This window comes from Chrysoperla carnea, chromosome 3 (genome assembly GCF_905475395.1).
Source record: "Chrysoperla carnea chromosome 3, inChrCarn1.1, whole genome shotgun sequence".
NCBI classification, from domain to species: domain Eukaryota; kingdom Metazoa; phylum Arthropoda; class Insecta; order Neuroptera; family Chrysopidae; genus Chrysoperla; species Chrysoperla carnea.
Genome location: NC_058339.1, coordinates 80511197 through 80535270, shown reverse-complemented (window position 1 = coordinate 80535270; position 24074 = coordinate 80511197). Strand labels below are relative to the sequence as shown.

The 24074-nt window shown below is 28.7% G+C and overlaps 1 protein-coding gene across 1 annotated transcript in view; it reads left to right on the top strand.

Moving 5' to 3' along the window:
* The window catches only part of LOC123296632 (DNA-binding protein D-ETS-3), a 137409-nt gene that overhangs the window by 97590 nt on the left and 15745 nt on the right, over positions 1-24074 (top strand). Inside the window, exons 6-7 of the mRNA XM_044878187.1 lie at positions 7091-7138; positions 21911-22100. Of these exons, the coding sequence (XP_044734122.1) occupies positions 7091-7138; positions 21911-22100 (238 nt within the window). The remainder of the gene's footprint in view (positions 1-7090; positions 7139-21910; positions 22101-24074) is intronic.

Here is a 24074-nt window from a genome sequence, read left to right as displayed (position 1 = left end):
AAAACCAAGGGATGTAAAAGAATAATGAAGAGTTTGCCCTTATGCTGCTGTTATAACAAATAACCCTCACAGCGTAGTGTAGTTGATTGTACCCCAATGATTTAATAATTATATGATTGTGCCCTTGTGATTCAATAATTGTCACTATTAGCTACAGTTTTCTTCACTATGTATAACTCTGACTCTCCTGAGGTCATATTCTCTACTCTCTGTACAAATACAAAGGGGGTTGATCATCGACACTGACTGAAGCTCCTGTGACTTTTTACTGTTCTATACCTACAGTTCAAATATTTTTGTTGTATTATTTTACACTAAAGGTGCCTTTTTGTGTAAGGGTTCGTAGTTAAAATGCATCAGGCGTCTGTTCTCATTTACGTCCGACCTTTTACAGCCAAAAGGCCATTTTCAATATTATAGTCATGGGAAGTTTTGATGTTACTTTCTATTTAGATATCTGGAGCAGAGATTAGAGGGGAGCCACTTCCTTCCTCACAAGACAATCAGACTACAAACTCCAAGTTATCCAGTGAAAAGACAAGTATTTATTGCTTCCTTGTAATTTGGATAGATTCTGTTTGTAGACAACTGATGGGCTACAAATGAAATACCGGAAAATTGCTTCAAGGATGCTACTTTCTTCCGTTTCTAATACCATTGCTGAAAGAAATCAATGGAAAAAGTTTTTAGTGGGAGCTGGGTTTTTCTAAAGATACAATCTTCCAAATTAATCTATTTCTAATCGGTAATCTGTGAATTTTGGAAATTATTTCCAAGTACATAGTTTTCAACCATTGTGTCTCTCTTTATCTATATGTCTCGGATCAGAGTGTATATGAACGGTTTCATTTAGAATAACTTAATCTATGAAGAACGGCCTTATTTCTGCAGAGTTCAGCCATATCCTACGCTATCCTTGTTTGTTCTTAGAATACCCAGATTTTTTGATTTTCAAGCGATACTTGGGAAAGAGATTATAACGCAAGATACGATTGGATTACATTTGATTGTTTTTGTTAAAGTCAAAAAAAGTTCAATCGATTTTACCGAACCAGAATTATCTACACACTTAACATTATTCCTTCTGTACATTGTAAGTTATTATCGATTCATTATGTTTTCAATCATTAAATTTATCGATAATTTCATATTATAAAATTGAAATTACTTTTCTTTTATTTTTTTGTTTTGTTTTGTAATCTTGTCGTTCGTCAAATGTAATTTTCTTTTCATAAAAACAATCAAAATGAAATTAAAACGAAATAAAAAAAATATATATATGAAATATCAATAAATTTGTCATTATATTTAATATTTTTTTAACTGAGGGTTGTGTGTCTACCATGGGTTACACACTATATTTTGTGGATGATTTTTACCGACTGTGACCTTACTTAAAGCACAAATAAATAATTGATATCAAAGTTATATAACAGAAAAAATATGAAATTAAACTGACAGTAGGCAGAAGCTGCTATTAGGTGATTTGATTTCGATTTATGGGAATATGAAAAAAAAATTGTATTGTGTTCATTAATTGGATTTATTGTTTGATAGTAGTTATTGAAAAATAGTCTTCGCAAAAATGTTCACTCGTTTTCATTTCATTTCGTGAATTTCTATTTCTAAGTTTACAAGAAAGTTTTCATTACAGTGACACTGCAGCCAAGAAATTTTTTACCAAGCTTGCTTTTATATGTTATAAAAGTTGATAAGTAAATAAATTTATGAAAAAATCAAAAACCGGAGTGCTTTAAATAAAATCAGAAATGAAAGAAACAAGTCCAGTGATTTACATAGCTATTTTAACAGTTGGGACCCCTCATTGGGAAAATTTGAGTCAGTCTTGATTTTTATGGGTCCCGACTGTTAAAGTCTCTATATAAACTACTGGACTTGTTTCTGTCTTTTCAGTTCAAATCTAACTAAGTCGGGTTTTTATTTTTTTAAATGATTCATTTTATTTTAGACTTAAAAAAAAGAAAAAAAAATTATTATATACTACTTTTAAACCAATTTATTATTCTTAGTTAAAACTAAATTTGCAATCTCCTTTTAATATCCCTTATTTTGATATCATACTCGATAGGTTTGACTTTTTTTATGAACGCATAACTATTTTACGCCACAAATCCGCCATTTAGGTTTTTTTAGAAGATACAACGTAATAAATAAATTTACAAACAAACATACATACATACATACATACATACATATATACAAGATACTTGGTAGTCGGGTAAAAAATAACTTTTAACTTCTGTATTGGTCCACTCCAAAAAATCTTGATTGTCATAGAACTGAAGATACTTATTGCAGGAGACCTAGTGCTCGATTCTGATGTGTTTCCATTTTTATACCATGTATATGAAATATACCAAGGTATACTAAGTTTAATTCTAAGTTGATAACGCTTAAAAATATTGATGCTATGAACAAAATTTTGGTATAGGTGTTTCCGGTTGTCAGTCTGTCGTCTGTCCTTCTGTCATCACGATTACTCAAAAACAAAAAGAGATGTCAAGCTGAATTTTATAGTGTGTTGAGGACGTAAAAAGTGAGATCGAGTTCGTAAATGTAAAAAATGTTCCTTATAAAAAAATAAACATATTTTTTTGAAACATTTTTACGTAAAATTCACTGTTTACCCGTGAGAGCGCATATTATGCGCAAATTGTAGTATTGTACGAGTATATCAGTTATATGTGTGTGACATGTATGTATGTATAATGTGACAGAGTAATTAACACTGTCTTTACATGGTATTTCAACAATTAACTCAGTCAATTGTTTGTTTGCACTTGTTTTATTCTGTAAAAAAACTAGTTTTTGAAATTATAATATTATGGTAATTTAGGAGGTACATGTGCACTACGGATTATCCTATAAGCCATCTATTCTATATCCTATAAGCCAACTAGTGATTCAGTCGGCGGCTTGAGGCGTTTAACATAATTCCAGTGCATTACCTGTAAAGAGTATTATGAATGACCATCGTCCTTTAATAAAAAGGAAAACTATTCATTTTAGAAAGTGTTTTTCCCTTGTATTTTGATTCATAGCACACGAGTATCAGTTACCAAATATGAACATGAAAAATGTGAGCGCAATGTAAACAAAATCCGTCCACATAAACATTTCATTTAGTATTTATTTAGTATTTAATAATAATTGTAATATATGTGATGTCGTCTTGTCAAAGTTCAATAATAATGAACTACTAAATTATTATTCAGTTACTATTTCAAACATACATGACGGAGGGTTGCAACCGTATATGAATTTATTTACTAATATAGTTTGTAGGTACACATGTCAATAGATATTTGTTCCAGAAGTTATCAAACTTTATGATTCCAACTCCATTTAATTCTAAAACGAATTGTAGCATTATGCCAATTGTGGGGCACACTGCCAATTGTGAGATTTGCTCCATTTGACCAATATGTCTAACCTATATTACTTCTGTATCTTCATAATTCTAATCAATAACAACTAAGTGGGTTCTCACTTGTAAGCTTAAATGTTTCATGTTTCGCGAAACGTTTTTTTGATAGAGAAATTACAAATAAATTGGTCAGAAAGGATAAGTAGATGTTTGTAATAGGCTAAAAACCAATCTCGAAAACTTTTGGTTTAAGATAAGAATAATAAAAAATCTGCTCCCCAACAATATGGTGCCGCATTTAATCCTTGAGAAAAATTATGTCGATGGATCTAAGTTGGCTTGAAAGTGGCTACTAAATATAATATTCAGAAATCGTGTAGTTTCTGCCGACATCAACATAAATCCTACAGACCTCAGTAAATAAGAATATTTTTGACTATTTTTTTTGTATTCTTGTAAATTCGATAGCTGTGAGTAGTTTGTTTATAAACTAGTTGCGCTCCGCGGTGTTACTCGCGATTAAAAGAGATTTTGAGATTTTTTATCGTTATTGTGTAAATTAATCAAGCCTTCTTGCAATCTATCCCACGGGAACCATAGCTTTTACTGGGAACTATGTGATAAATTTCATCCAAATCCATTAGAAAGTTATTTTCCATGCATCTATCCATCCAAACTTCCACGATTCTAATATATATCCGAATGTTTTTGGGTTTTATAAGGAATTATTGTATTATAATCTTATTTCAAGCATATAAGGTTCTTAAGAATCAATAGCCAATGTGCTATTCTAGACTTTAATCTATCTCAGTGCCAAATTTCATTCAGATCCGTTCTGGCGTGATTGAGTAACAAGCATTCATCTCTCCTTCCAAACTTTCACGATTATAATATATATCAGATTATTTGAAAGTCTGGGTAAACAAAACATCAAACAAATCGAATAGTATTATGATTCGGTGATCTAATTAATTTAATTTAATTATCTCCCAACTTTCTAGTTTATCTCACGACTTCGCGGAACCACTACTAAAATGCAAGAACTTTGCTTACAGTCTATAAAAACCATGAATTATACATCCATAAATCCAATAACTCTTGAACAAGCTCAACAAACTATTTAAAAAGTAAAGGATAGAAACCCATTCATTGATGAACGCAAATCATCTCGGCCAAGCATAAACCGAATTTTTTTAGTGGCCACTGATTTTTGAACTGATTTGATTTAATGTTGGTGTAATTGTATTGGAATTACAGTTTCACAATACAAATATATATACAATAGATTTCGAACTATATCTATGTAGGTATAGTAATGTGGTAATGATCAACACTCTAATACCCTCTGAATGCCCTAGGGATGCTAACTGAAACTGATTAGTTGATATTTCATTTAGAGGTATACCTTACTTATGGTTGAGGGTGAAATTGATGTTAGATTCTGATTCGAATTTCAAATAGTATCATCACAAATTAGGTTTTTTTTAAAGTTTCTTGCACTATTTGTTCGAAATGAAGAAATGTGTTTTAGTCTTTTTGTTGAAAATATTGGACAGTGCAACTAGATTGGAGAAAACATTTAAATAAAGTTCAAAATTACAGTTATTTTTAACCGACTTGAAACAAAAAAGGAGGAGGTTATCCATTCGACTGTATTTTCTTTATGTGTGTTACTTCAGAACTTTCGACTGGCTGAACCAATTTTGATGGTTCTTTATCTATTTGAAAACTGGTGCTTCTGACAACGGCATCCATGGAAAAACCATAAAAGTCTTAAATTTGCACTAAGTATGCACGACAAGAGGACGAATAACTCAATATCACGCCAACCGATTTCGATGATTCTTTTTTTTTTAGTGACAAGTTAGTTAGTGTACTTCCGATTCACTAAAAATCACAAAATAAAAAAAACTTTTAACAAAAAGAATATAAAATATTTCACGGCCATCTTCTCTGATATACTCAATGAATAATAACCATTATACATTTAAAAAAAAAATAGAAAACCATACATATATTTTAACTGTGTAAAACAATCCTTACCATTATTTCGAGTGTTGTAGAAAGGGGATAAGCGAGAGCAATCTTTATCAATCTTTACTTTTAAACCCAGCGAAGCGGGTGTGTATAATTCAAGTATACCATAATTATGAACTACACACTTTTTCTTGTATAAATCAATAAAAAATATCTCAACAACAAATTAATTAACACATAATTAACAAAAAAACTCAAAGATAATTATTATTCCTATACAAATAACAAATAATATTTTGGTGCATATTTAATGAAGTCATTAAATTTCATTAGAAATCATTTCTAAAGATATTTAGATAATATATTCATTCAGTTTGTATAATAATTATTAAGGGGGTTGAAAGTTGTTGTTAATTTATTATTTAGTTATTAGTAATATAAAATTTATTTTAGCTTTTTTTGTGTACTACTAATAATTAACATAATACACTAATAAACATCACCCTATAGTACAACTACTAAAATAATAAAATAAAATATATTTAAAATTAAAATCCAAAGCAGTTGATAATTAATATTAACAACATGATTTTATTGTTTATTGCTTGTTGTTTTTAAATAACACTATTTTACATAGGTACAAGATGTTTCAGAATCAGGAATACAGAACTTGAGAGTCTATTGAATCTCTTTTAGATAAATATTTACTTTGAAGTTGAGATAATTAAAACTAGAAATTATTATACTTCTCGCCCCAACAACTTGATGAAGATTCTTTGGACAAAATATATGTTTTTCGAATATATAGCGTTACTAAGACCAAAAAACTGCTTTTCATATGGATTTCGAGTTATATCTTGAAACTCGACCAAGTATCGAATTGATGTATTTTCTATAAAAAATAATATTTCGAAAAGCGTTCGTTAAATGCTCAGTTAAATCAATTTTGTGTTTTAAAGATACTTTAAACTATTATAAGTGAGTCAATGATTTTTATCTTTATAAAAAAGAAAAATTTTCATGATTTTTAATCAATAAACCTAAAATAATTACAATAAAAAAAAATTGTATCTTCGAAATATCTTCCTACGTCTTCGATACAATAAGTTGTTTCCGATTTTTCAAAAGATTTTATCAATTTTTTACCCAAATTGAATAAAACTCAGTGTAAGATGATTTTGACCCAAAAAATACAAAAATAAATTCATTTAACGATTGAAGAAGTATTTTCGGAGATATCACTAAAAATCGCATAATAAGAACGATTTAATTCAGGGGATATCTTAGAGACTATTCATCTACTACCCATATGAACTAGATTTTCGTAATTTTTAACTTCTAAATTCCCTAAAATATCCAAAACTGAGATAATTTTCAATTATCATTCAATTTCCGCCTTTATAAGCTTGGGACTATACAGAACAAACATTTATTAACATTTAGACATATGCTGAAACACTCAGTTTAATCCCATAATCACAGCTATAATAATAGTAAGTATCACCGCACCACTACCCCCTTCAGTCTACCCCTCCCCAACTCCACAACCACGTTTTGAATGTGTCCAAAAAGACATAATGATGAATTTTCCATTGAAATAATAAATATATTTGTATAAATTATTGTTGCAATATGTAAATGAGGTTGATTTAAATTTTATTATTTGTATTATGATTATCATTATTATTATTATTGTATTATTAACTTATTCTATTTTGTTTCTAGATCCATATCAAATGTTTGGTCCGACCAGTAGTCGACTGGCTAGTTCCGGTAAGTACACACAAAATCTATCACCATACTGTTTTACAGTTTTACACCACCCTCTTTTTACCACCCCATAAACATTTTAGTATTGTTGTTTCTGATTTATATGAAATATGTTCTCTAGGTTTGTTTTTATTATGTCTGAATTAATTTATTTTAATGATTTAATTTTTCAATAATCTTTTAACGTTATGTGAAGTTAATCTCAATCAAAGTCTCATACGATATGTCGAGAATAAAAATTCGATAAAACCAGTTCCTTTGCTGCTTTTGGATCCAATGTACTATTTAAGAGGAATAGAACTTCATAAAATATAGTTTTTAATAATAAGAATTTCTTTGAAAAGTTTTATTTGAAACGTTACTCTTTTATATAAAGATTGTCAAAAAATAAACCTGAATTTAAAGTGACTCGATTTTTTGAGCAAGTACGGTGAATGTTCATTTTCTTTTGCTGTAATGATAGTTCAAAGTTCCCTGATCACAATAAACACAGGGACAAAATTTTGAATTATTTATTTTTAAAAGTTGTGATTTTTAATACAATCCCTACTTTATGGAAGAATTCACAGTAATGTTAATTGTACAAAATTGAATCGATGATTGAGCTTCATAAAAGTATAAGTTCAATTGCCTAAGTTAATTATTGAAATGCATATCACATACATACATGTCACACACATAACTGATATTCCTATAAATACAAAAATATAATTTGCGCCCTCAAGGGTAAACAGTGATGTTTACGAAAAAATGTTTCAAATAGAAGTTTTTTATATTTTTATAAGGAACTTTTATTAAATTTAAACTTTCGTTCTATCTTTAACGAGATGGGTCCTACGGACTCAAGATCCAATTGAATAACGTTGCTCTTTTACGAACTTTTTTACTTCCTGAGCACGCTTTAAAAATTTCAGCTTGATATCTCTTTTCGTTTTTGAGTTATCATGGTGACAGACAGACAGATAGACGGCAACAGTAAATGGACTAATTAAGTGATTTTATGAACACCCATACTCAAATTTGATTCGTAGCATCAATATTTTAAAGCGTTACAAACTTGGGACTAAACTTAGTATACCTTGATATATTTTATATATGCAAAGTATAAAATTTAAAAAAAAACCCAATTTATGACTAAATGATAAAAAAGTAAGTTGTCTACTTGTCCATAGTTATCCTTTAAAATCTGCCAAAACTTTCAATTAAATTGAAAAATTTTAATTTCAGAGGTGAAGCTACAATTCATCCTTTAAAAAAAATAATTAACAAATAACCCTGCATTATATTTAAATTTAAAAAAATTGGTTGATTTTGCTTAATTGCCTATTTAATTTATTTTATGCCGGATATTTTACACAAAGAAAAACCCAAAAAAGTAATTTCAATTAAAAATAAATTAATTCTTCGATTAAAGCTGTGAGTAACGGTTAGTTTAATATCATATTACAGCACGATGTATCCTGTTATATTCAATAAATATTTATAATATTCCCTTGATTTCTGACCGCCAGCGCACGCCACGAAGCATATATGAAATCAAAAGGTGTATAACACACCTTTACGAATATATTTTGATTTTTTTTTTTTTTTTGTAAGCGTATAATTCAAAACAATTAACATAATAAATTTAAATAAATAAAAATTAGCACGTGTATATATTTTAACCCTTACATGTACAACACACCCTATCTTTATAATATTTATTTATGAAAAAAATATTTTTTTTTAAAGTCGTGATGAATGTGACCTATAGAGCCCGTACCAATAACTTTTGATTGAGTTATTGTATTGTATAATAGTGACTGCAATATTTCCTTTAATCTTTTGGTATAAAATCCTTCGTCAACGAAAAACCTGATGGATAAATTTTGGATATTTCTTGTCCTTAGTGACATTAAGAAGCAATGAAATACATCTGGCACCTGAGAGCGGTTACATTAGCGGAAAAATTTAAATTAGTGACATAAATTATAACTACCAGACTGTTTTGCTGCTCCTAACATCGCGCAAAAAATTATTCGGATAAATAAAAAAAAAGTTTTCAAATCATATGATTTAGTTGTATATTTAAAGCATTTTATTTTTATATGCCAATCAAAATTTGTATGCCTTACTTTCACGCATCCAGTGTTACTTAACGCAAACGGTCTTAGGTGAAAGAAGTATCACTATCAAATTTCAATAAGGAAATAATTTATTTACTTCCGATAGATTTCCAGTGTATATTTTATGTTTTAGATTTATGCAAATATTGTGCTTGACGAATGAAACCATGTATATTTGAAATATACCAAGGTATACTAAGTTTAGTCCTAAGTTTCTAACGCTTAAAAATATTGATGTTAGTAATAAAATTTTGGTATAGGAGTTTATTAAATCATCTTATTAGTCTATTTCCAGTTGTATGTCCGCCTGTCTGCCCGTCCGTCTGTCAACACAAAAACTCAAAAATGAAAAGAGATATCAAGCTGAATTTTTTTATAGCGTGCTTGGGACGTAACTAGGACCCTCATCTTATAAACCGTTTGAGATGGAATAAAAGTTTAAATTTAAAACAAAAAAACAAAAAAAAATTCATAAACATCATTTTATATATTATGTATGTGTTTGTTTGTTATAGCATATACTATATCCACCGAGGAAGTAAGAAGAAAGACACTCTTATTACTTTGTGTGTAAGAGTGGCTATCTTTCTTTACTTAAATGTTGTATTTCAACAATTAACTCAGTCAATTGTTTGTTTTCACTTGTTTATAAAAAAAACTGAAGCATTCAAATCTCAAACCAGCCTGGTGTCAGACAAAAAATTTTTTTTTTTTAATTGTATTATTTGAATGTTTCCCACAGTATATATTCATAAAAATCTAAGATTTTCCTGCAACTGAAAATGTCCTGGATTCCCTAAAAAATAATTTTCCCTGAATGAATTTTCTTAGTGGAAAATGTCATGATCTTAACAAACAACTCCCAAATTTCCAACCGTTCTGAAATGACTGTCAAATATCTAGCCTTAATTATCTCAAAAATATTCACAAAATTTAAAGTTACCTATCATCAAATTTCGATTTTCTGAATAAAAACAGTAACTTGCTTACATTGTTAAATGTATTTTGTAAATAAATATTTTTATGTAATATCAGGTTTACGGTATAGGTACGATGTTGTGTAATACCATATTATTATTTAAACATTATGTTGATCTCAGTAATGTTTCACCCGTTATTTACCTAATGTTTTAACCGCTATTAACTTTTGGCTAGACCTCATGTATGTATTATATATAAATTATTGTATTTTAGTTTTTTTAGTTTTTTCCATTCCCCACTATAAATGTATATTTTATTTTCTGGTCTGACATGTTAATAATAAGTATTTAGTTTGTTGATTAATGCATATTTTTTTTCATTAATTTTCATTGAATAATATGTGTGCGAATATTATTAATTTTCATCGTCGCGTGATTTTGGGGAGGAGTAGTGTAACAAACTTTTGTCAGTAGGAAAACAATCATGGTGTCAGCGGCGGGAAGTTTACAAATCACAATAAAACTTACTTTATAACCAATAAGAGATAAAGGAAAACCAATGTTTTTTTATTAATTTTCATTTACAAAATCTGTGTGTGAATATTATGAATTTTCATCGTCGCGTTATTATGGGGAGGAGAAGCGTGACAAACTTTTGGCAGTAGGAAAACCATCATGGTTGGAGCGACGGGAAATTTAACAACAGGAAATTTATAACAGATAAAGGAAAACCTTTAAAAATTTTTTTTATTTAAGAAATACGAATAATTATTGTAATGATAAAATTTGCACTATCTCTTGTTCATAGTTTTAAAAATCTATCCTTAATTCATGAGACTTTCGAAAAAAAAAACTTCTAACACAAGTTTTTGGTATTTTTACGAGGAACATTTTAGTAGTTTTACTCTATCTCTTACATAAGTAAGGAGATTTAAAATTTAAGGTCGATGTATGCTCGGATTAAAATATTGCACCCTCAGGGAGTTGCAAAAATTAGCGCCTCCCGTAATAAAAAATCTATCAATAATTGTATTTTTTTATATTCTTTAGTTTCAAGGTCTTTATTTCTTAGAACCTGTAAAATCAATTTGATTGTTCGGGGCAGTTTTCCGGCTCGAGTTATCGCTGTTAAATAATAACGTAGATGGATACATTTAACAAAAAAGCACTTTTAAAAATCATCAAAATACATTGCTACTAACATAGTGGCCCTATTTTGAACTTTTCAGTGTTCAAATTGGTCAAATTCTTAAAAAAGAAAATTTAATACAATTCTTGCCTCTTTTGAAGTTCAACCACAAATCTGTCTATAATTACTAGATATACTGTCACTCTGAATGTTTCCCGTCCAGATGATGAAGTAGTAATGTTTTTGACTATTGAGAGTTCCAAGCCTAGTTGTTCATTTTTATTAAAATTTCCCCTTTTTGCAAAATAAGACTGTCATGCATTTGAATAACTGGATAAATGTCAATATCAAAGGGCTGTAATTTTTGAATACTTACTAAATAATTTTATGTTTGTTTAATAACTTAGGCTCGTGAATACATACTTTGCCTTATGGATAATCCAACTCTGCTCCCTATAAGCCTTCAAGTTGACTCACTCATATCTAGAAAAAAAGATTTTGACGAGTTTATGAAAAACACTCCATTCTCCATATTTCTTTCCTGACTTATGTTGCCCAGAAATTATGCTGCTTGCCTTAAAGCATGCCAACGCGTAATCTTTTTAGCAGACAAATTCTCCATTCGAACTCAATTTAAATTATGTCAAAACCATAAATCTTTCAGTTTTTCGTAAACCTCAATAAAAATGTAATTAGAATACAATCAAAGTAAGAAAATTTGTATTTGATAGTTTTCGTGATTTAAAACAATTATATCTAGTAAAATAAAAAAGAACGTATAATGACTTATTGAATTCTCTCAAATAATTCATAAATTTTTATATGAGTTCATCATTGAGGTTAATAGAACCATTAAAAACTTTATTTTATTTAATCTGATTCGAACAGCAACATAGAATTTTTACGAACATTTAATTCATCATTTATTATAGAAACTGTAATTTAATATTTTTTTTTTATAATTGTGTTATAAATGTTAAAGCTTATAGTTATTCAATAGGACTAGATCTATGATCATATATCCAAATTTTACAAAATGTTTAAAACTGCAAGCACATCTAGACAGAGGCGGTAGATAAGTAATAAAAGGTCCTGGTGCAAAAACTGAGGTCCTATCTATATAGGTTTTATCAAATAACTATAATAATTATCAAAACTTCTTCAGAAGTTTTCTTAACTTCGAATGCCGTGGTCATATTACCTGAGTCACTATAAAATATTTTAATTGCAATAGTTTTAATTTGTTACCCGTTTTCTTATTGTCTTAACCCGCTAAATGTGATGGCAAATCTTTCAAGTTGGCATTACAACATTACAACATTACACAAGAAACAGAAAGAATGCAGAGGAATTCCCCACAAGTTTTGAACAGAAGCCGACACTTGTGCTAAATTGTCCTGTATTATTTCAAATGATTTGCTATGATTAAAGTAAAGTATTGCAACCTATTTTATTAACATTCCGAAAGTGGTGGAAATTTTAGCTAGAACAGTACGATATTTGCTGGTCAGGGTTCGAGGGCCCCCTGTGCATGGAGACCCCTGTGAGTGGCACCATCTAGCCCTTCGGATGCTATGCCACTGATCTAGATAATTACTCTGTAAGAAAGTACTATTTGCACAAAAATATGTTCTTAACATGATGGCAAGTATACATTTTTTTTTATTCAAAAAAATTTTTAACCATTCAAATTCTTATTTTCTTGAATTAAGAATTGAGATCGTTTACTCATAAAATATGTGCTTGTAATACGAACATGATTTAAACCAGTAATTAATCCAGTATTTTTATAACTATACATTACTGTGCTTCTAGTCATATTTACCAGAATTAGAAACAAATTTCCAGAAATAAAACTAGCTTTCCAGAAATCAAATCTAATTTCTAGATGGATTGCATGTTTATATTAAATTATTATAAACTTTTTTAAAATTTATAACAATAATTCAATAATTTTTTTAAAGTAATAATATAATTAGATTGTTAGCTGTTACATTGTAGTTTTTGATAATACAGTAGAATCTCGATAACTTAAACCTCGGTAACATAAAAACCTCTGTTACTTCAAAAAATACTATGTTCCCTTCCCATCAGAGCCCAAAACCTCTATAACTTAAAAGACGCAACCTCTATAACTTAAATAAATAATCTCTGTATAGGCCCTCAGTAACTACATAGAAACATGTACATACCTCTATATTAACTAGGGTACATAGAAACATGTACATACTTCTATATTAACCTTTACCTAACATAGACACTTGATAACTTAAAACCTCTATAACTTAAAATATTTTGTGTTTCCCTTGGACTTTAACTTATCGAGATTCTACTGTATTATGATCCAAACTTATTATACCGGTAATATGGTAATTTTAAAAACATATAAAAATGAATTTTATTTTATTTAAAAGTAAAAAAAACAGGTGTTTTTATTGTAAAAAACATATTTTTACATGTATTATTTATTATTTAAATATATAAATATTATAATTTATATTTATTACTAGAGAATTGCCACATTTTAAATAAGATTAAAATTATAGTTCATGCTTTAAAAACACGGCGGGCACTGATGTTCACATTTTTTCCTTATTAATGAGACAAAACAGAATTTTTTAGACGGGAAGAAATTTTTGTGGATATCGCTATGTCAGTGTCGGTGGGAGCTCCCTATTGATTTTACCATTAAGGGAATAGTAACTTTAGCAATAGTTATGCCGGACGAGTCAATATAGGATATGCGTGATACCCACAATACTTCTGGTGGATAACTCTAGTCTATACTGTAATATTTCTTACGCTGAACATTGATATTATAGTATCAGTCTCCATACCATGTCAGCATTGTAGTAAACGCCATACATTTTTTACCGTGAGAAATTTTTTAAATCTGAACTTGAATATTAATATACTTTAAATTGTTTTTATAGAAGCTGGCTTACAAAAAAATTGAAATAAGGAAAGAGAGGCAAAAAATTTTAAATTGCAAACTTTTCGAAAATAACCTAAATCGGAGAAAATTGATTAGAAATAAAATTTCGGTAGTGTCACTGTTTTCCACAATAAAAATGATGAAGACACCGCAAATTTCAAGTCAATATTTTGATATTTAAAGGTCGCTCATATTTTTTTTTTTAAATTATAAGTAGAGTCACAAAGATCAAAAGTGTCTGAAAATTTATACTACCTTTCTGAACTACCTTTCAAATGTCAAAATATCCACTCGAAATTCTCGGGATCTCCACACCATTTTTACTGTTGAAAATAGTGTAATGGAGTAAAATATTTTTTTTGATTCGATTTTAGCGATTTTGTGCTATATTCAACAAGTTTGAGCGATCTCTTAAACTTTTTTTTTTGACCCGCTTGCTTTTTTTGGGCCACCCTAGTCAACTTTAGTAGCTTAGTTGGTTAAAGCCCGCCATCACAACAAAAATTCAATTAATTAATAGTTGTGATGGCCTGGTGTAGTGGCATGGTATATACATGAAGGAGGTGCACTCAGCCTCTCAAAATTATTGAGGATCTGATGAATGAGAGAAATTATCAAATAGGATGCAGCCAATATAACGTAACCTAACATAATCTAACCTAACCTTGGGCCACTCTACAGTCTTTGTACCCTATGATTTCTAATTCTAATCCAATTTTTCTAATACCAATATGAGTTAGATAGATACTCATATATATCGTACTCAATGCTCATGTATGTAATAATTATATATTCTTGTTCCAATCACGTTATCATTCGTGGCACGTGCGATGAAAGGTTAAAACATATTATTCATGTTTAGTATAATATAATACGTTAGTTTTTGTATGCACGTTCTATCAATCAAACGTGAATCAAAAACGTGAACGAATATCAATCGTTATTCATCCATATACATATAAACTACAATACCTAATACCAACACACAATAAATGTAACTAACGTGTTCGTTATCCCTAGTGCCTTGTTATTGTTGTTCATTTGTTATTCAATACGTTATTTGTAATTGATCAAGTGTCGATTCACTATCACTACAATGTTTTATATTTTAGTTTTAGTTTAATATTCATTGTACAATGTTTTATCAGTGTTGTTATCAGTTACATAATATGTGTATCTAACAACAAAAGAATACCCTTTATAAATCGATGGACAGTTTGGATAATATTGAAATGCGAATTGTCTCTATAGTCCCGGCAAATATCGGCATTGAGCATGCTTCTTAATGTTCGCATGGACTATTTTTGCAGGATCTAAGCTTCTGAACGTAAAAGTCCAGGTTGCCGTTGGGTAACCCGGCAGGATATTTTTTAAACTAATTTTTTTTTAATAAGTAGGTAATATTGACCGAATCCCTTAGATATTTTGCTCTAAGTCCTCCAGTTTTCGAGTAAAAGATTGGTAAAATTTGAAAAACGGGATTTTCATCTCTCAAAAACACTATGAAAAAATTGGGGCCCAGTTACTTAAAATGCAATTAGTCAATGCAAAAATCCCGTTTTTTCAAATTTTACCATTTTTTGTTAATTTTGACCCCAATTATATTGTTAGAACTTGGACATACCTTATACTTAAAATCCATCATTCAATAATTAACAAATTTAAAATATAAACAAAATCCCAATAGTATTAAACGAATATCAGTGTTTGTGTTTGTTTTTGTTCAACTAAAAACTATCCTCAACGATTTTTCCAAATCTTTCCTTGTAAAATATTCAAATCTGGATTGTGGCAGCATTTCTTAGGACCCTTAACTAAGTGGTGACATAACAATATGATGAATTACGAAGCGATTCGGTTAATATTACTTATTTGTTTAAAAAAATTAATTTAAACAATGTCCTACCGAGTTACCCACCGTCAACCTGCACTTTTATGTTCAGGAGCATGTTTTAAACAGGACCCTGCAAAAATTTTCCTTGCGAAAATAAAATATACTCAATGACGAATTTTGCCGGGACTACTAATAGACCTTTTCATCGATTTCCTTTTGTTTCGGACAGTTGTCAAAAAACTATTCAACCTAAGACAGTTAAATATATTTTATCTTTTTCAAGCAGCGCTTTTTGACAAGGATAGAAGATATAAGATATGTCTTTACTTGATTGAAAATAGTCCGAAACAAAAAAGAATCATTTTGTAAATGAAAAGCCCTATTTCCGAAACTAAAAATAAGTTTTATCGGTAAAAATGCTTCAAGCAAAATTATTGGGTCTATATGCGTACATTTTACGCGGACATTAAACATGCCCCTAGTTTTCAGACTCAATGAAAAGCTCAGTCTTCTCTATAACTGGTAACAGATTGATGAACACTTAAATTAGAAAGTTGTTATTGATTAACAAAGTAACACTATTTCTTCAAAACGTAAAGTTTGGTTCTTTCGTACATCTCCTGTGGAATCTAGGCACTATTCGAAAAAAATTTTCCAATAAAAGTGGCTTGTTTTTCTATAAAGATCATTTTTGTTCAAATTGAATGATGAAAGGCGCTCAAAGCTATGATATGTAGTTTGTTATAATGAATTTTATAACAGTTTTATGCAAAAAAAAAATATTGTATTTTTTTCTGTAGACGCTTAGTTTTGAAATAAAGATTCTTAAAAAATTTAAAAATACAATATTCGATTTTGAGAAAAATGAGATATTTTTCCATCTCTGAGGGAATTCGCTTAGTTAATTCTATTGCTTTTCTATTTGTGTAAAGCTTTGAAGAAAATGAATAATTTAAATTGCAATAATAAATAATTTAAAAATTTTACAGTGCTTTTTTAATAAAAGTGGAAATAATTTAACATCCGACGAAAAAATTTGGGCTATTTTACACCGGGGCTGTTCGAATTTTACAAATTTTATTTGTATATTATTGATTTTATAACAAAAATAATTCTAATAATAAAAAGATTATAATCACCATAAATAAAATAAGTAGTACAATATTAATTTTTTATTTCATTATAATATAAATATTATTTAAAAAGTTCTTTCCTTACAAAATAATAATAATAAATTTAATTCTTAGAGAAAAAAGTATAACATTTAAATTATTTGTATTTGTTATAACTATGAATGAAGGAAATAAAATATATCTGACATGAAAACGTCAAGGAAAAACTTCATCAAAATCTCATTATTTTTAGTTAGTTTTTTTTTTTTATTATTATTTTAGTTTTTTGTTCATTTATTAATTTTTAGTTATTTTAGGTTTTAGGTTAAACCAATTCCTTCTTTTGTATACAAATTTGTTTTTATGAAATTGTTTTATAATACTTTTGTAGCATAGTTGAATATTTATAAGAACAAAATACCTATTTAGAATCGTTGCAATTCGTATAGATATAGTACAAACATTCTATGAAAAAATTATCCTGGCCTAAACTGAAGGTTTGATTGACCATTTTTATCAGTAGGTAAAGTGGGTTTTTTTAGGTTCACATCTTTTAGTTGGTAATTCCATAACAAACCTTTTCATTATAAAAAGTGATTATCTTTTGTTTCGGACAGTGTGGTTAAAAACTTATGTGATAAAATGAATAACAAATATCTTGTTTCTTTGTCCAACTTATAACTGTCTGTCCAAAACAATAATGAATCGTAATTGAAATGAAAAGGTCTATAAAAAGACTCACACCAAAGCAACGCTAACAAATCGTTGAATAAAAAAATTCGACGACTTGTTAGCGTTGCAATTGGAACGATAATTTTGTGTCATTAATTTTTAAATATGATTTTGGTGATGTAGTCGAACAGAACCATTATTTTGATTTAAAAAAATCAAAATAATGGTTCTGTTCGACTACATCACCAAAATCATATTTAAAAATTAATGACACAAAATTATCGTTCCAATAAAGCCAGTTTCATTGATATTGATAATATTTTCCTTTGTTTTATTTTAATTTATAATTGTGACCCTCTAAGAAAACATTTTTGATATAGATTGATAATCAGTCAGTCGCAAGTGGAAACACCACTAAAATCGTTTTTTTCTAGATAATTATGTTTAAATCTAAACTGAATATTAATTGTCCCTTTTATTAGTCCAATAATATCAAGGAATACTTAAATATATTAATGGTCTTATTAACTAAATAGGGGATTGGGCTAAATTTTTTTTACCTCTTCAGATGATGATATCTCACTCCACGAGTAAAGTGGAGTTGGTTTTTAAAAATCTTTACTAGTATGAACGTTTAAAATTCCTAATTAAATAAAGAAGAAGATACCCACTAGTGACGTCGTAAGTAGATATAGCGATATAGATTACATATAAAACTTTGTTTTGCTAAAAAGAGATGGGCAACTTTTGAATGCCAGCTTTGATTGCTTGTAACTTCTTCGTTTTTTAATCAATTTTAATTTCACTTTCAAATTTTGTCATGATATCAAGTTTAGTTTTACATTTTTATGGATAACAGGTCCAATTCGACCTCAATATTATCCCCTATTACGATCTAACCATTATAATTAACATTCTTGGACTGTTCTTCAACTGTGTAAGTTCGTTGCGACTGGGCTACTAAATGCCTTTATTGAGTTTTTGCTACGTCTATAAATCAAAGTACTAGATTAGGCTCTGTTTCGATATTCGACAAAGGTATATGAAGCATATACAAGTTATACTTAAATTATTTATAAATACAAACTAATTAAAAAATTTAATTATAACTTGTTATTCAAATAAATAAATGTGTTTTTACTATCATATAGAAAGACATGACAGGATTTTATAAGAGACTTAGAAAAGTTAGTAAAAATTAAGGTAAACTTCAAAATTGACCGAGAAGTTCCATGAGTGTAGTTGCAATGATTGATTCAGATGGGCATAAGCTTGCTTTTTGAACTTTAAAATGTTTATTAAAATAAATTATTATCGCATTAATGCTATCTTCACTCAGTTACGGCCGAAAAAACATACATTTATGTATTAAAATGATGAATTTAGACAGGAATGAAGTACGTCTGGAATTAAACTTACTTTAAAAACGGCTCGCGCTAGTAAAGCAACTTAATTTCTGTCCCTCAGATTAGAATTACATAAATTATGAAACTAAACCATAAAAAAAGCAGATCGCCAAAACAGTCGGGCAATTATGAATTATATTTCTAAAAAGAGAATGCAAAATGTATTCAAATATTAAAAAGTTAAATTGTCTTAATATATTATGTTAGATTATAAACTCAACTATTTTCGCAGTTTTTTTCGGGAATAATACACTAGTTAATGCAGTTAATGCAATCGCTCTCAGATGCCATGCGTACCTTCTTCATCCTAGCTTGATTTCAGTAAGCAAAGGAATATCCAAAATCCAACTAACTAAAATTCAACTTTTTCGTGACGTTGCTGTAAGGTAACTCTTATACAATAATTTCTTAAGGACGTTCGTTCAACCTGTTTTGCTATACAGAATGTTCGATTTATATCTAGGCATATAAATATCACGAGTATGGCATAGTACATGAGTTAAGCAATGCATCTAAGTAAGAGATATTATGGCGTTATATGAAATTGTAAAAGTGACTTGTATTGTGGCTTATCTGTTGTAGTTCATCTATTCAACTAAGAAACTCCCACTCTCCAAGCGTCTTACAACTATCTGAACGCATATCGAATCTTCTACACATGTATATAATACCTCTCATTTAGATGCATTGCTTAACGCATGTATTATGCCATACTCGTGATATTTATATGCCTAGATGTGAATCGAACATTCTGTATGTGCGTTCAAAGGGAAAAAGTACATAAATTTTAAATTAATAGAAAATTCAAATTTTTTTGAAATTACGTTAAGAGATTAAATAATTAATAACTGATAAAAGTTTCAAGTATAGTTATAGATATTATTTTTAAGAAATATCGATTTATTTTTTCCATTTAGTCCCATTTTAAGCCTTGCTTTTTGTAACTTTTTAAACTTATACCAAATTAATTTGCCAACAGTATATTTCTTTTCTTAAATCATTCAAAATCATTTAAACTTTTATATTATCATAATTTTTATACGGATCGAATTTTTTTAAATAGGTAAATCTTTGATATATCTGAGCTTCGATATCCTCATTCTTTAAAATACACATTACACAAGTCGTGTGAGAACTTCTATTGAAATTATAATTATTATTACGATTTCGGGGTAAAAATATAAAATATTGCATGCTATTATAAAATCAAATCAAAAAACTACACAACTTACAACTTCAAATAACAACAACAACAATAATAATAATAACAATCAAAGCGGACGGCTAATTATATGATCAGAATGTTATGCCGCCCGCGTGCAGTGCAACTGTTACGTAGTAGGCATTATAGTCACGTGACCACGATGAAGTAACTTTGTATAGACAGAATTTCTCAATTGAAACAATATTATTCGAAAAAAAAAATACAAATCTTTAGTCGACACGAACATTTTTAAGCGACATTCCATTTATGTTTTGTTTATTTTAATATTTTTATATGTAAATTTTAACATTTCCTATTTCCCATAATTTTCTCCATATTTTTAATTAATTTAGGTACTGTTTGTAGTTTTGTAGGTGGAAAATGTATTAGTGTGAAAATTTTTTTCTGGCACTTAGGAGAAAGCCCAATACTTTTTATAACATGTATGTATATATGAAATATACATAGTATATTAAGTTTAGTCCCAAGTTTGTAACGCTTAAAAATATTGTTGCTACGAAATAATTTTGGTATAGATGTTCATAGAATCACCTAATTAGTCCATTTCCGGTTGTCTGTCTGTTTCTCCGTCTCTCCGTCTGTCTGTCTGTCTGTCCGTAAGCACGATAACTCAAAAACAAAAAGAGATATCAAGCTAAAATTTTTATATCGTGCTTAGGACGTCAAATTGAGGTCGAAATCGTAAATGAGCAGCATAGGTCAATTGGGTCTTGGGTCCGTACGACCTATCTTGTAAGCCGTTAGAGATAGAACAAAAGTTTAAATGTAAAATAATGTCCTTATGAAAAAATAAACAGCTTTTGTTTGAAACATTATTTTGTCAACATCACTTTTAATCCACGAGGGCGCTAATTGGGTGCAAATTTTATAGTATGTATTAATATGGGAAAATCAGTTATGTGTGTGTGGCTATTTAAGAGTGAATATCTTTCTTTATTTACTTGACGTCAAAAAATAATCGATTGCGTCATCAACACTCTCTACACATTGAATTTCAACAATTAACTGTCAATTCTTTGTTTTCACTTGTTTATTCTATGTGAAATGAGTTTAAAATCAAATTTTAGACATTAACTTTTACATACTTCTATATTTCGTATTTCGAAACTCTGAAAATATCTATAATTCGGGCACCCATATAAAAATCACAACCAAATTCTTCGTGGATTTATAAGAAAACATGAACGACACGATTTTAATGTCACAAAGCTTCTTTGAATTCTACTTTTTAATTTACGTTTCAATTTATATTTAATCTTAAAAAATAACTTTTATAACATTAATAATAGTATTATAATGGCCGAACCGTTAGGGAACTTATTTCTGTTATTACAAAAATTTATATAAAAAATTGTTTTTAAAAGCGTATATTATTTATACAAACAATTCTTTTCCCTATTTTTAGTGGTTTTAAACTAATATTTAACTTTTTTCTAGGTTCTGGACAAATCCAATTATGGCAATTTCTACTTGAATTATTAAGTGATTCATCGAATGCAGCATGTATCACGTGGGAGGGGACAAATGGTGAATTCAAATTAACCGATCCAGATGAGGTAGCACGTCGATGGGGCGAACGAAAATCAAAACCAAATATGAATTATGATAAACTCAGTAGAGCTTTAAGGTAATTTTATTTTTACAAATAATTAATTACATTGTTTCTTTGAAATATAATACAAAACAATTTACTTAGCTATGATCGTATTCATGAACGGCTTTAAATTGAGTCTAAAGTTTATCGACTTCCCTGATCTCTTTACAGGTCATTTTCTTCCATAGATTGTCAAAAGGACTCCCAGTCAAAAGTTTTAGTATATAAATAGTATACAGAATATATTTTCAGGCACATAAATCCTTTGAAATTTTTGGATGTAATAAAATAATCCTTCGTTAATTAAACGATCCCTCTTCGTAAAGATGATGATTTATGAATGAACTACTGAACTGCTTCTTTGAGACGAAAATTTCTTGTTCGTAGATTCTCTTTTAATCAATTGATGATTAACCAGAGTCTGTGGAATAAAAAACGTCTCAACTTCAAGATTTACAAAAAAACATAGAATGTTATATTCTTCGATTTGAAAAGTTTAAAACTTTTGTAACTTTTGTACAGCTTTGTTATCTAAAATTTCCGTTGAAATGTCTTTAAATTATCCTGATTCACTTTCATTGTAGCTAAAAACATACATTTCCTTTAGTATCAAACTTCTACAATATGACTTATGAATTGGGTCGTTTTAAAAAAAGACGAAAAACAATAATTTTCACCATACATTTTCCGTTTAAACACACAAAGTTTTCCACAATAATGTGACAACTAATGTTATGTGACGATGTACATACATATACGATTTACATTTCCGTACAGGTATTTTCACGAAAAGTCTGTACTGTAAGTAAATAACTTAATAATAAATATAAACACAAAAATTTTTGTACATTTCGAAGAATGTTGTCTAGGTCGGTCCACTATCCTGCTAGGCCCACCGCAAATACTCAGTTTTGCGAAGCAAAATTAGCTCGTTTATGTATTTTTCCTAAATAAATGAATTTTTTCTTGGCATAAAAGTTTGGGCTTTATCAATGCAATGGTTCGCAATCAATATCTTTAAAATAAAGGGAAAACCTGTTATAAAAAAAGGGACCATCCTTTTTAAATTTTTTAAGGGTCTTTACTATTTTGTTCTCTTTCTTATCAATTTTAGATACGTAGAAAAATAATCCCGTTCCCCAGTCCTTTGGAGTCATATGCTTCTCCCAAATGTTTTTTTCAACTGTAGGCTTAAGACAAAAATTTGACCGACCTTGACAACATTCCCATACATAATATAGATAGAAGGTACATGTGGAAAAACAATTTATATAAAATTTTGCAAAATAATTCAAAAACTACTTAAAATGAATTAGTAACATATCCTCCGGAGACGGAGGTTTTCCTGAATGTCATTTCATCAGATTCCGGTTTGGAAATAGAAGTTAGTATCTATCTAGAGTTTTCATGTGTTTATCAAAACGATTTAATGTAATTGTTATATTATGACAATATTTATAAACACTTTTGAAAACAGTTTTAACTTCAGTTTATTTACGGGTTTATTTGTTGCTATAATTTTTTGTTAAATACTTATTTATATATATATTTTTTATTGGGATTTTTCTTATCAAAAATAGGTTAAACCCTACATAAAGAACCTTTTCACCAAAAATTTTATAAATATTTGGAGTGGAATAAACGATTTTTTTTTTTTAATTTATATAATTTTTTTTTTAATATTTCTATATAATTTTTATTTACCTTAGTTGTCAAAACACATTTCATATTATAATTAGTAAAGTTAATGGTGTGTTTAAAAAAAGTTCGAAACTAATTTTACTAAGAGAATTCTCCAATTCATGTTAAAACAAAATTTATCAGTTTCAAATTCTTAATTTGTTAAAATCCCTTCTAAGATATGGTTTTTGAGGAAATGGTTTGACAGAGCATACTTTGAAATCCAATGCACAGACAATTTAATCAAAATCGGAGACAAGTGAAATTTACAAAATTTAATAACCCCCGACAAGTGCAATTAACACCTTGTAAAACGATTTTTGGAAA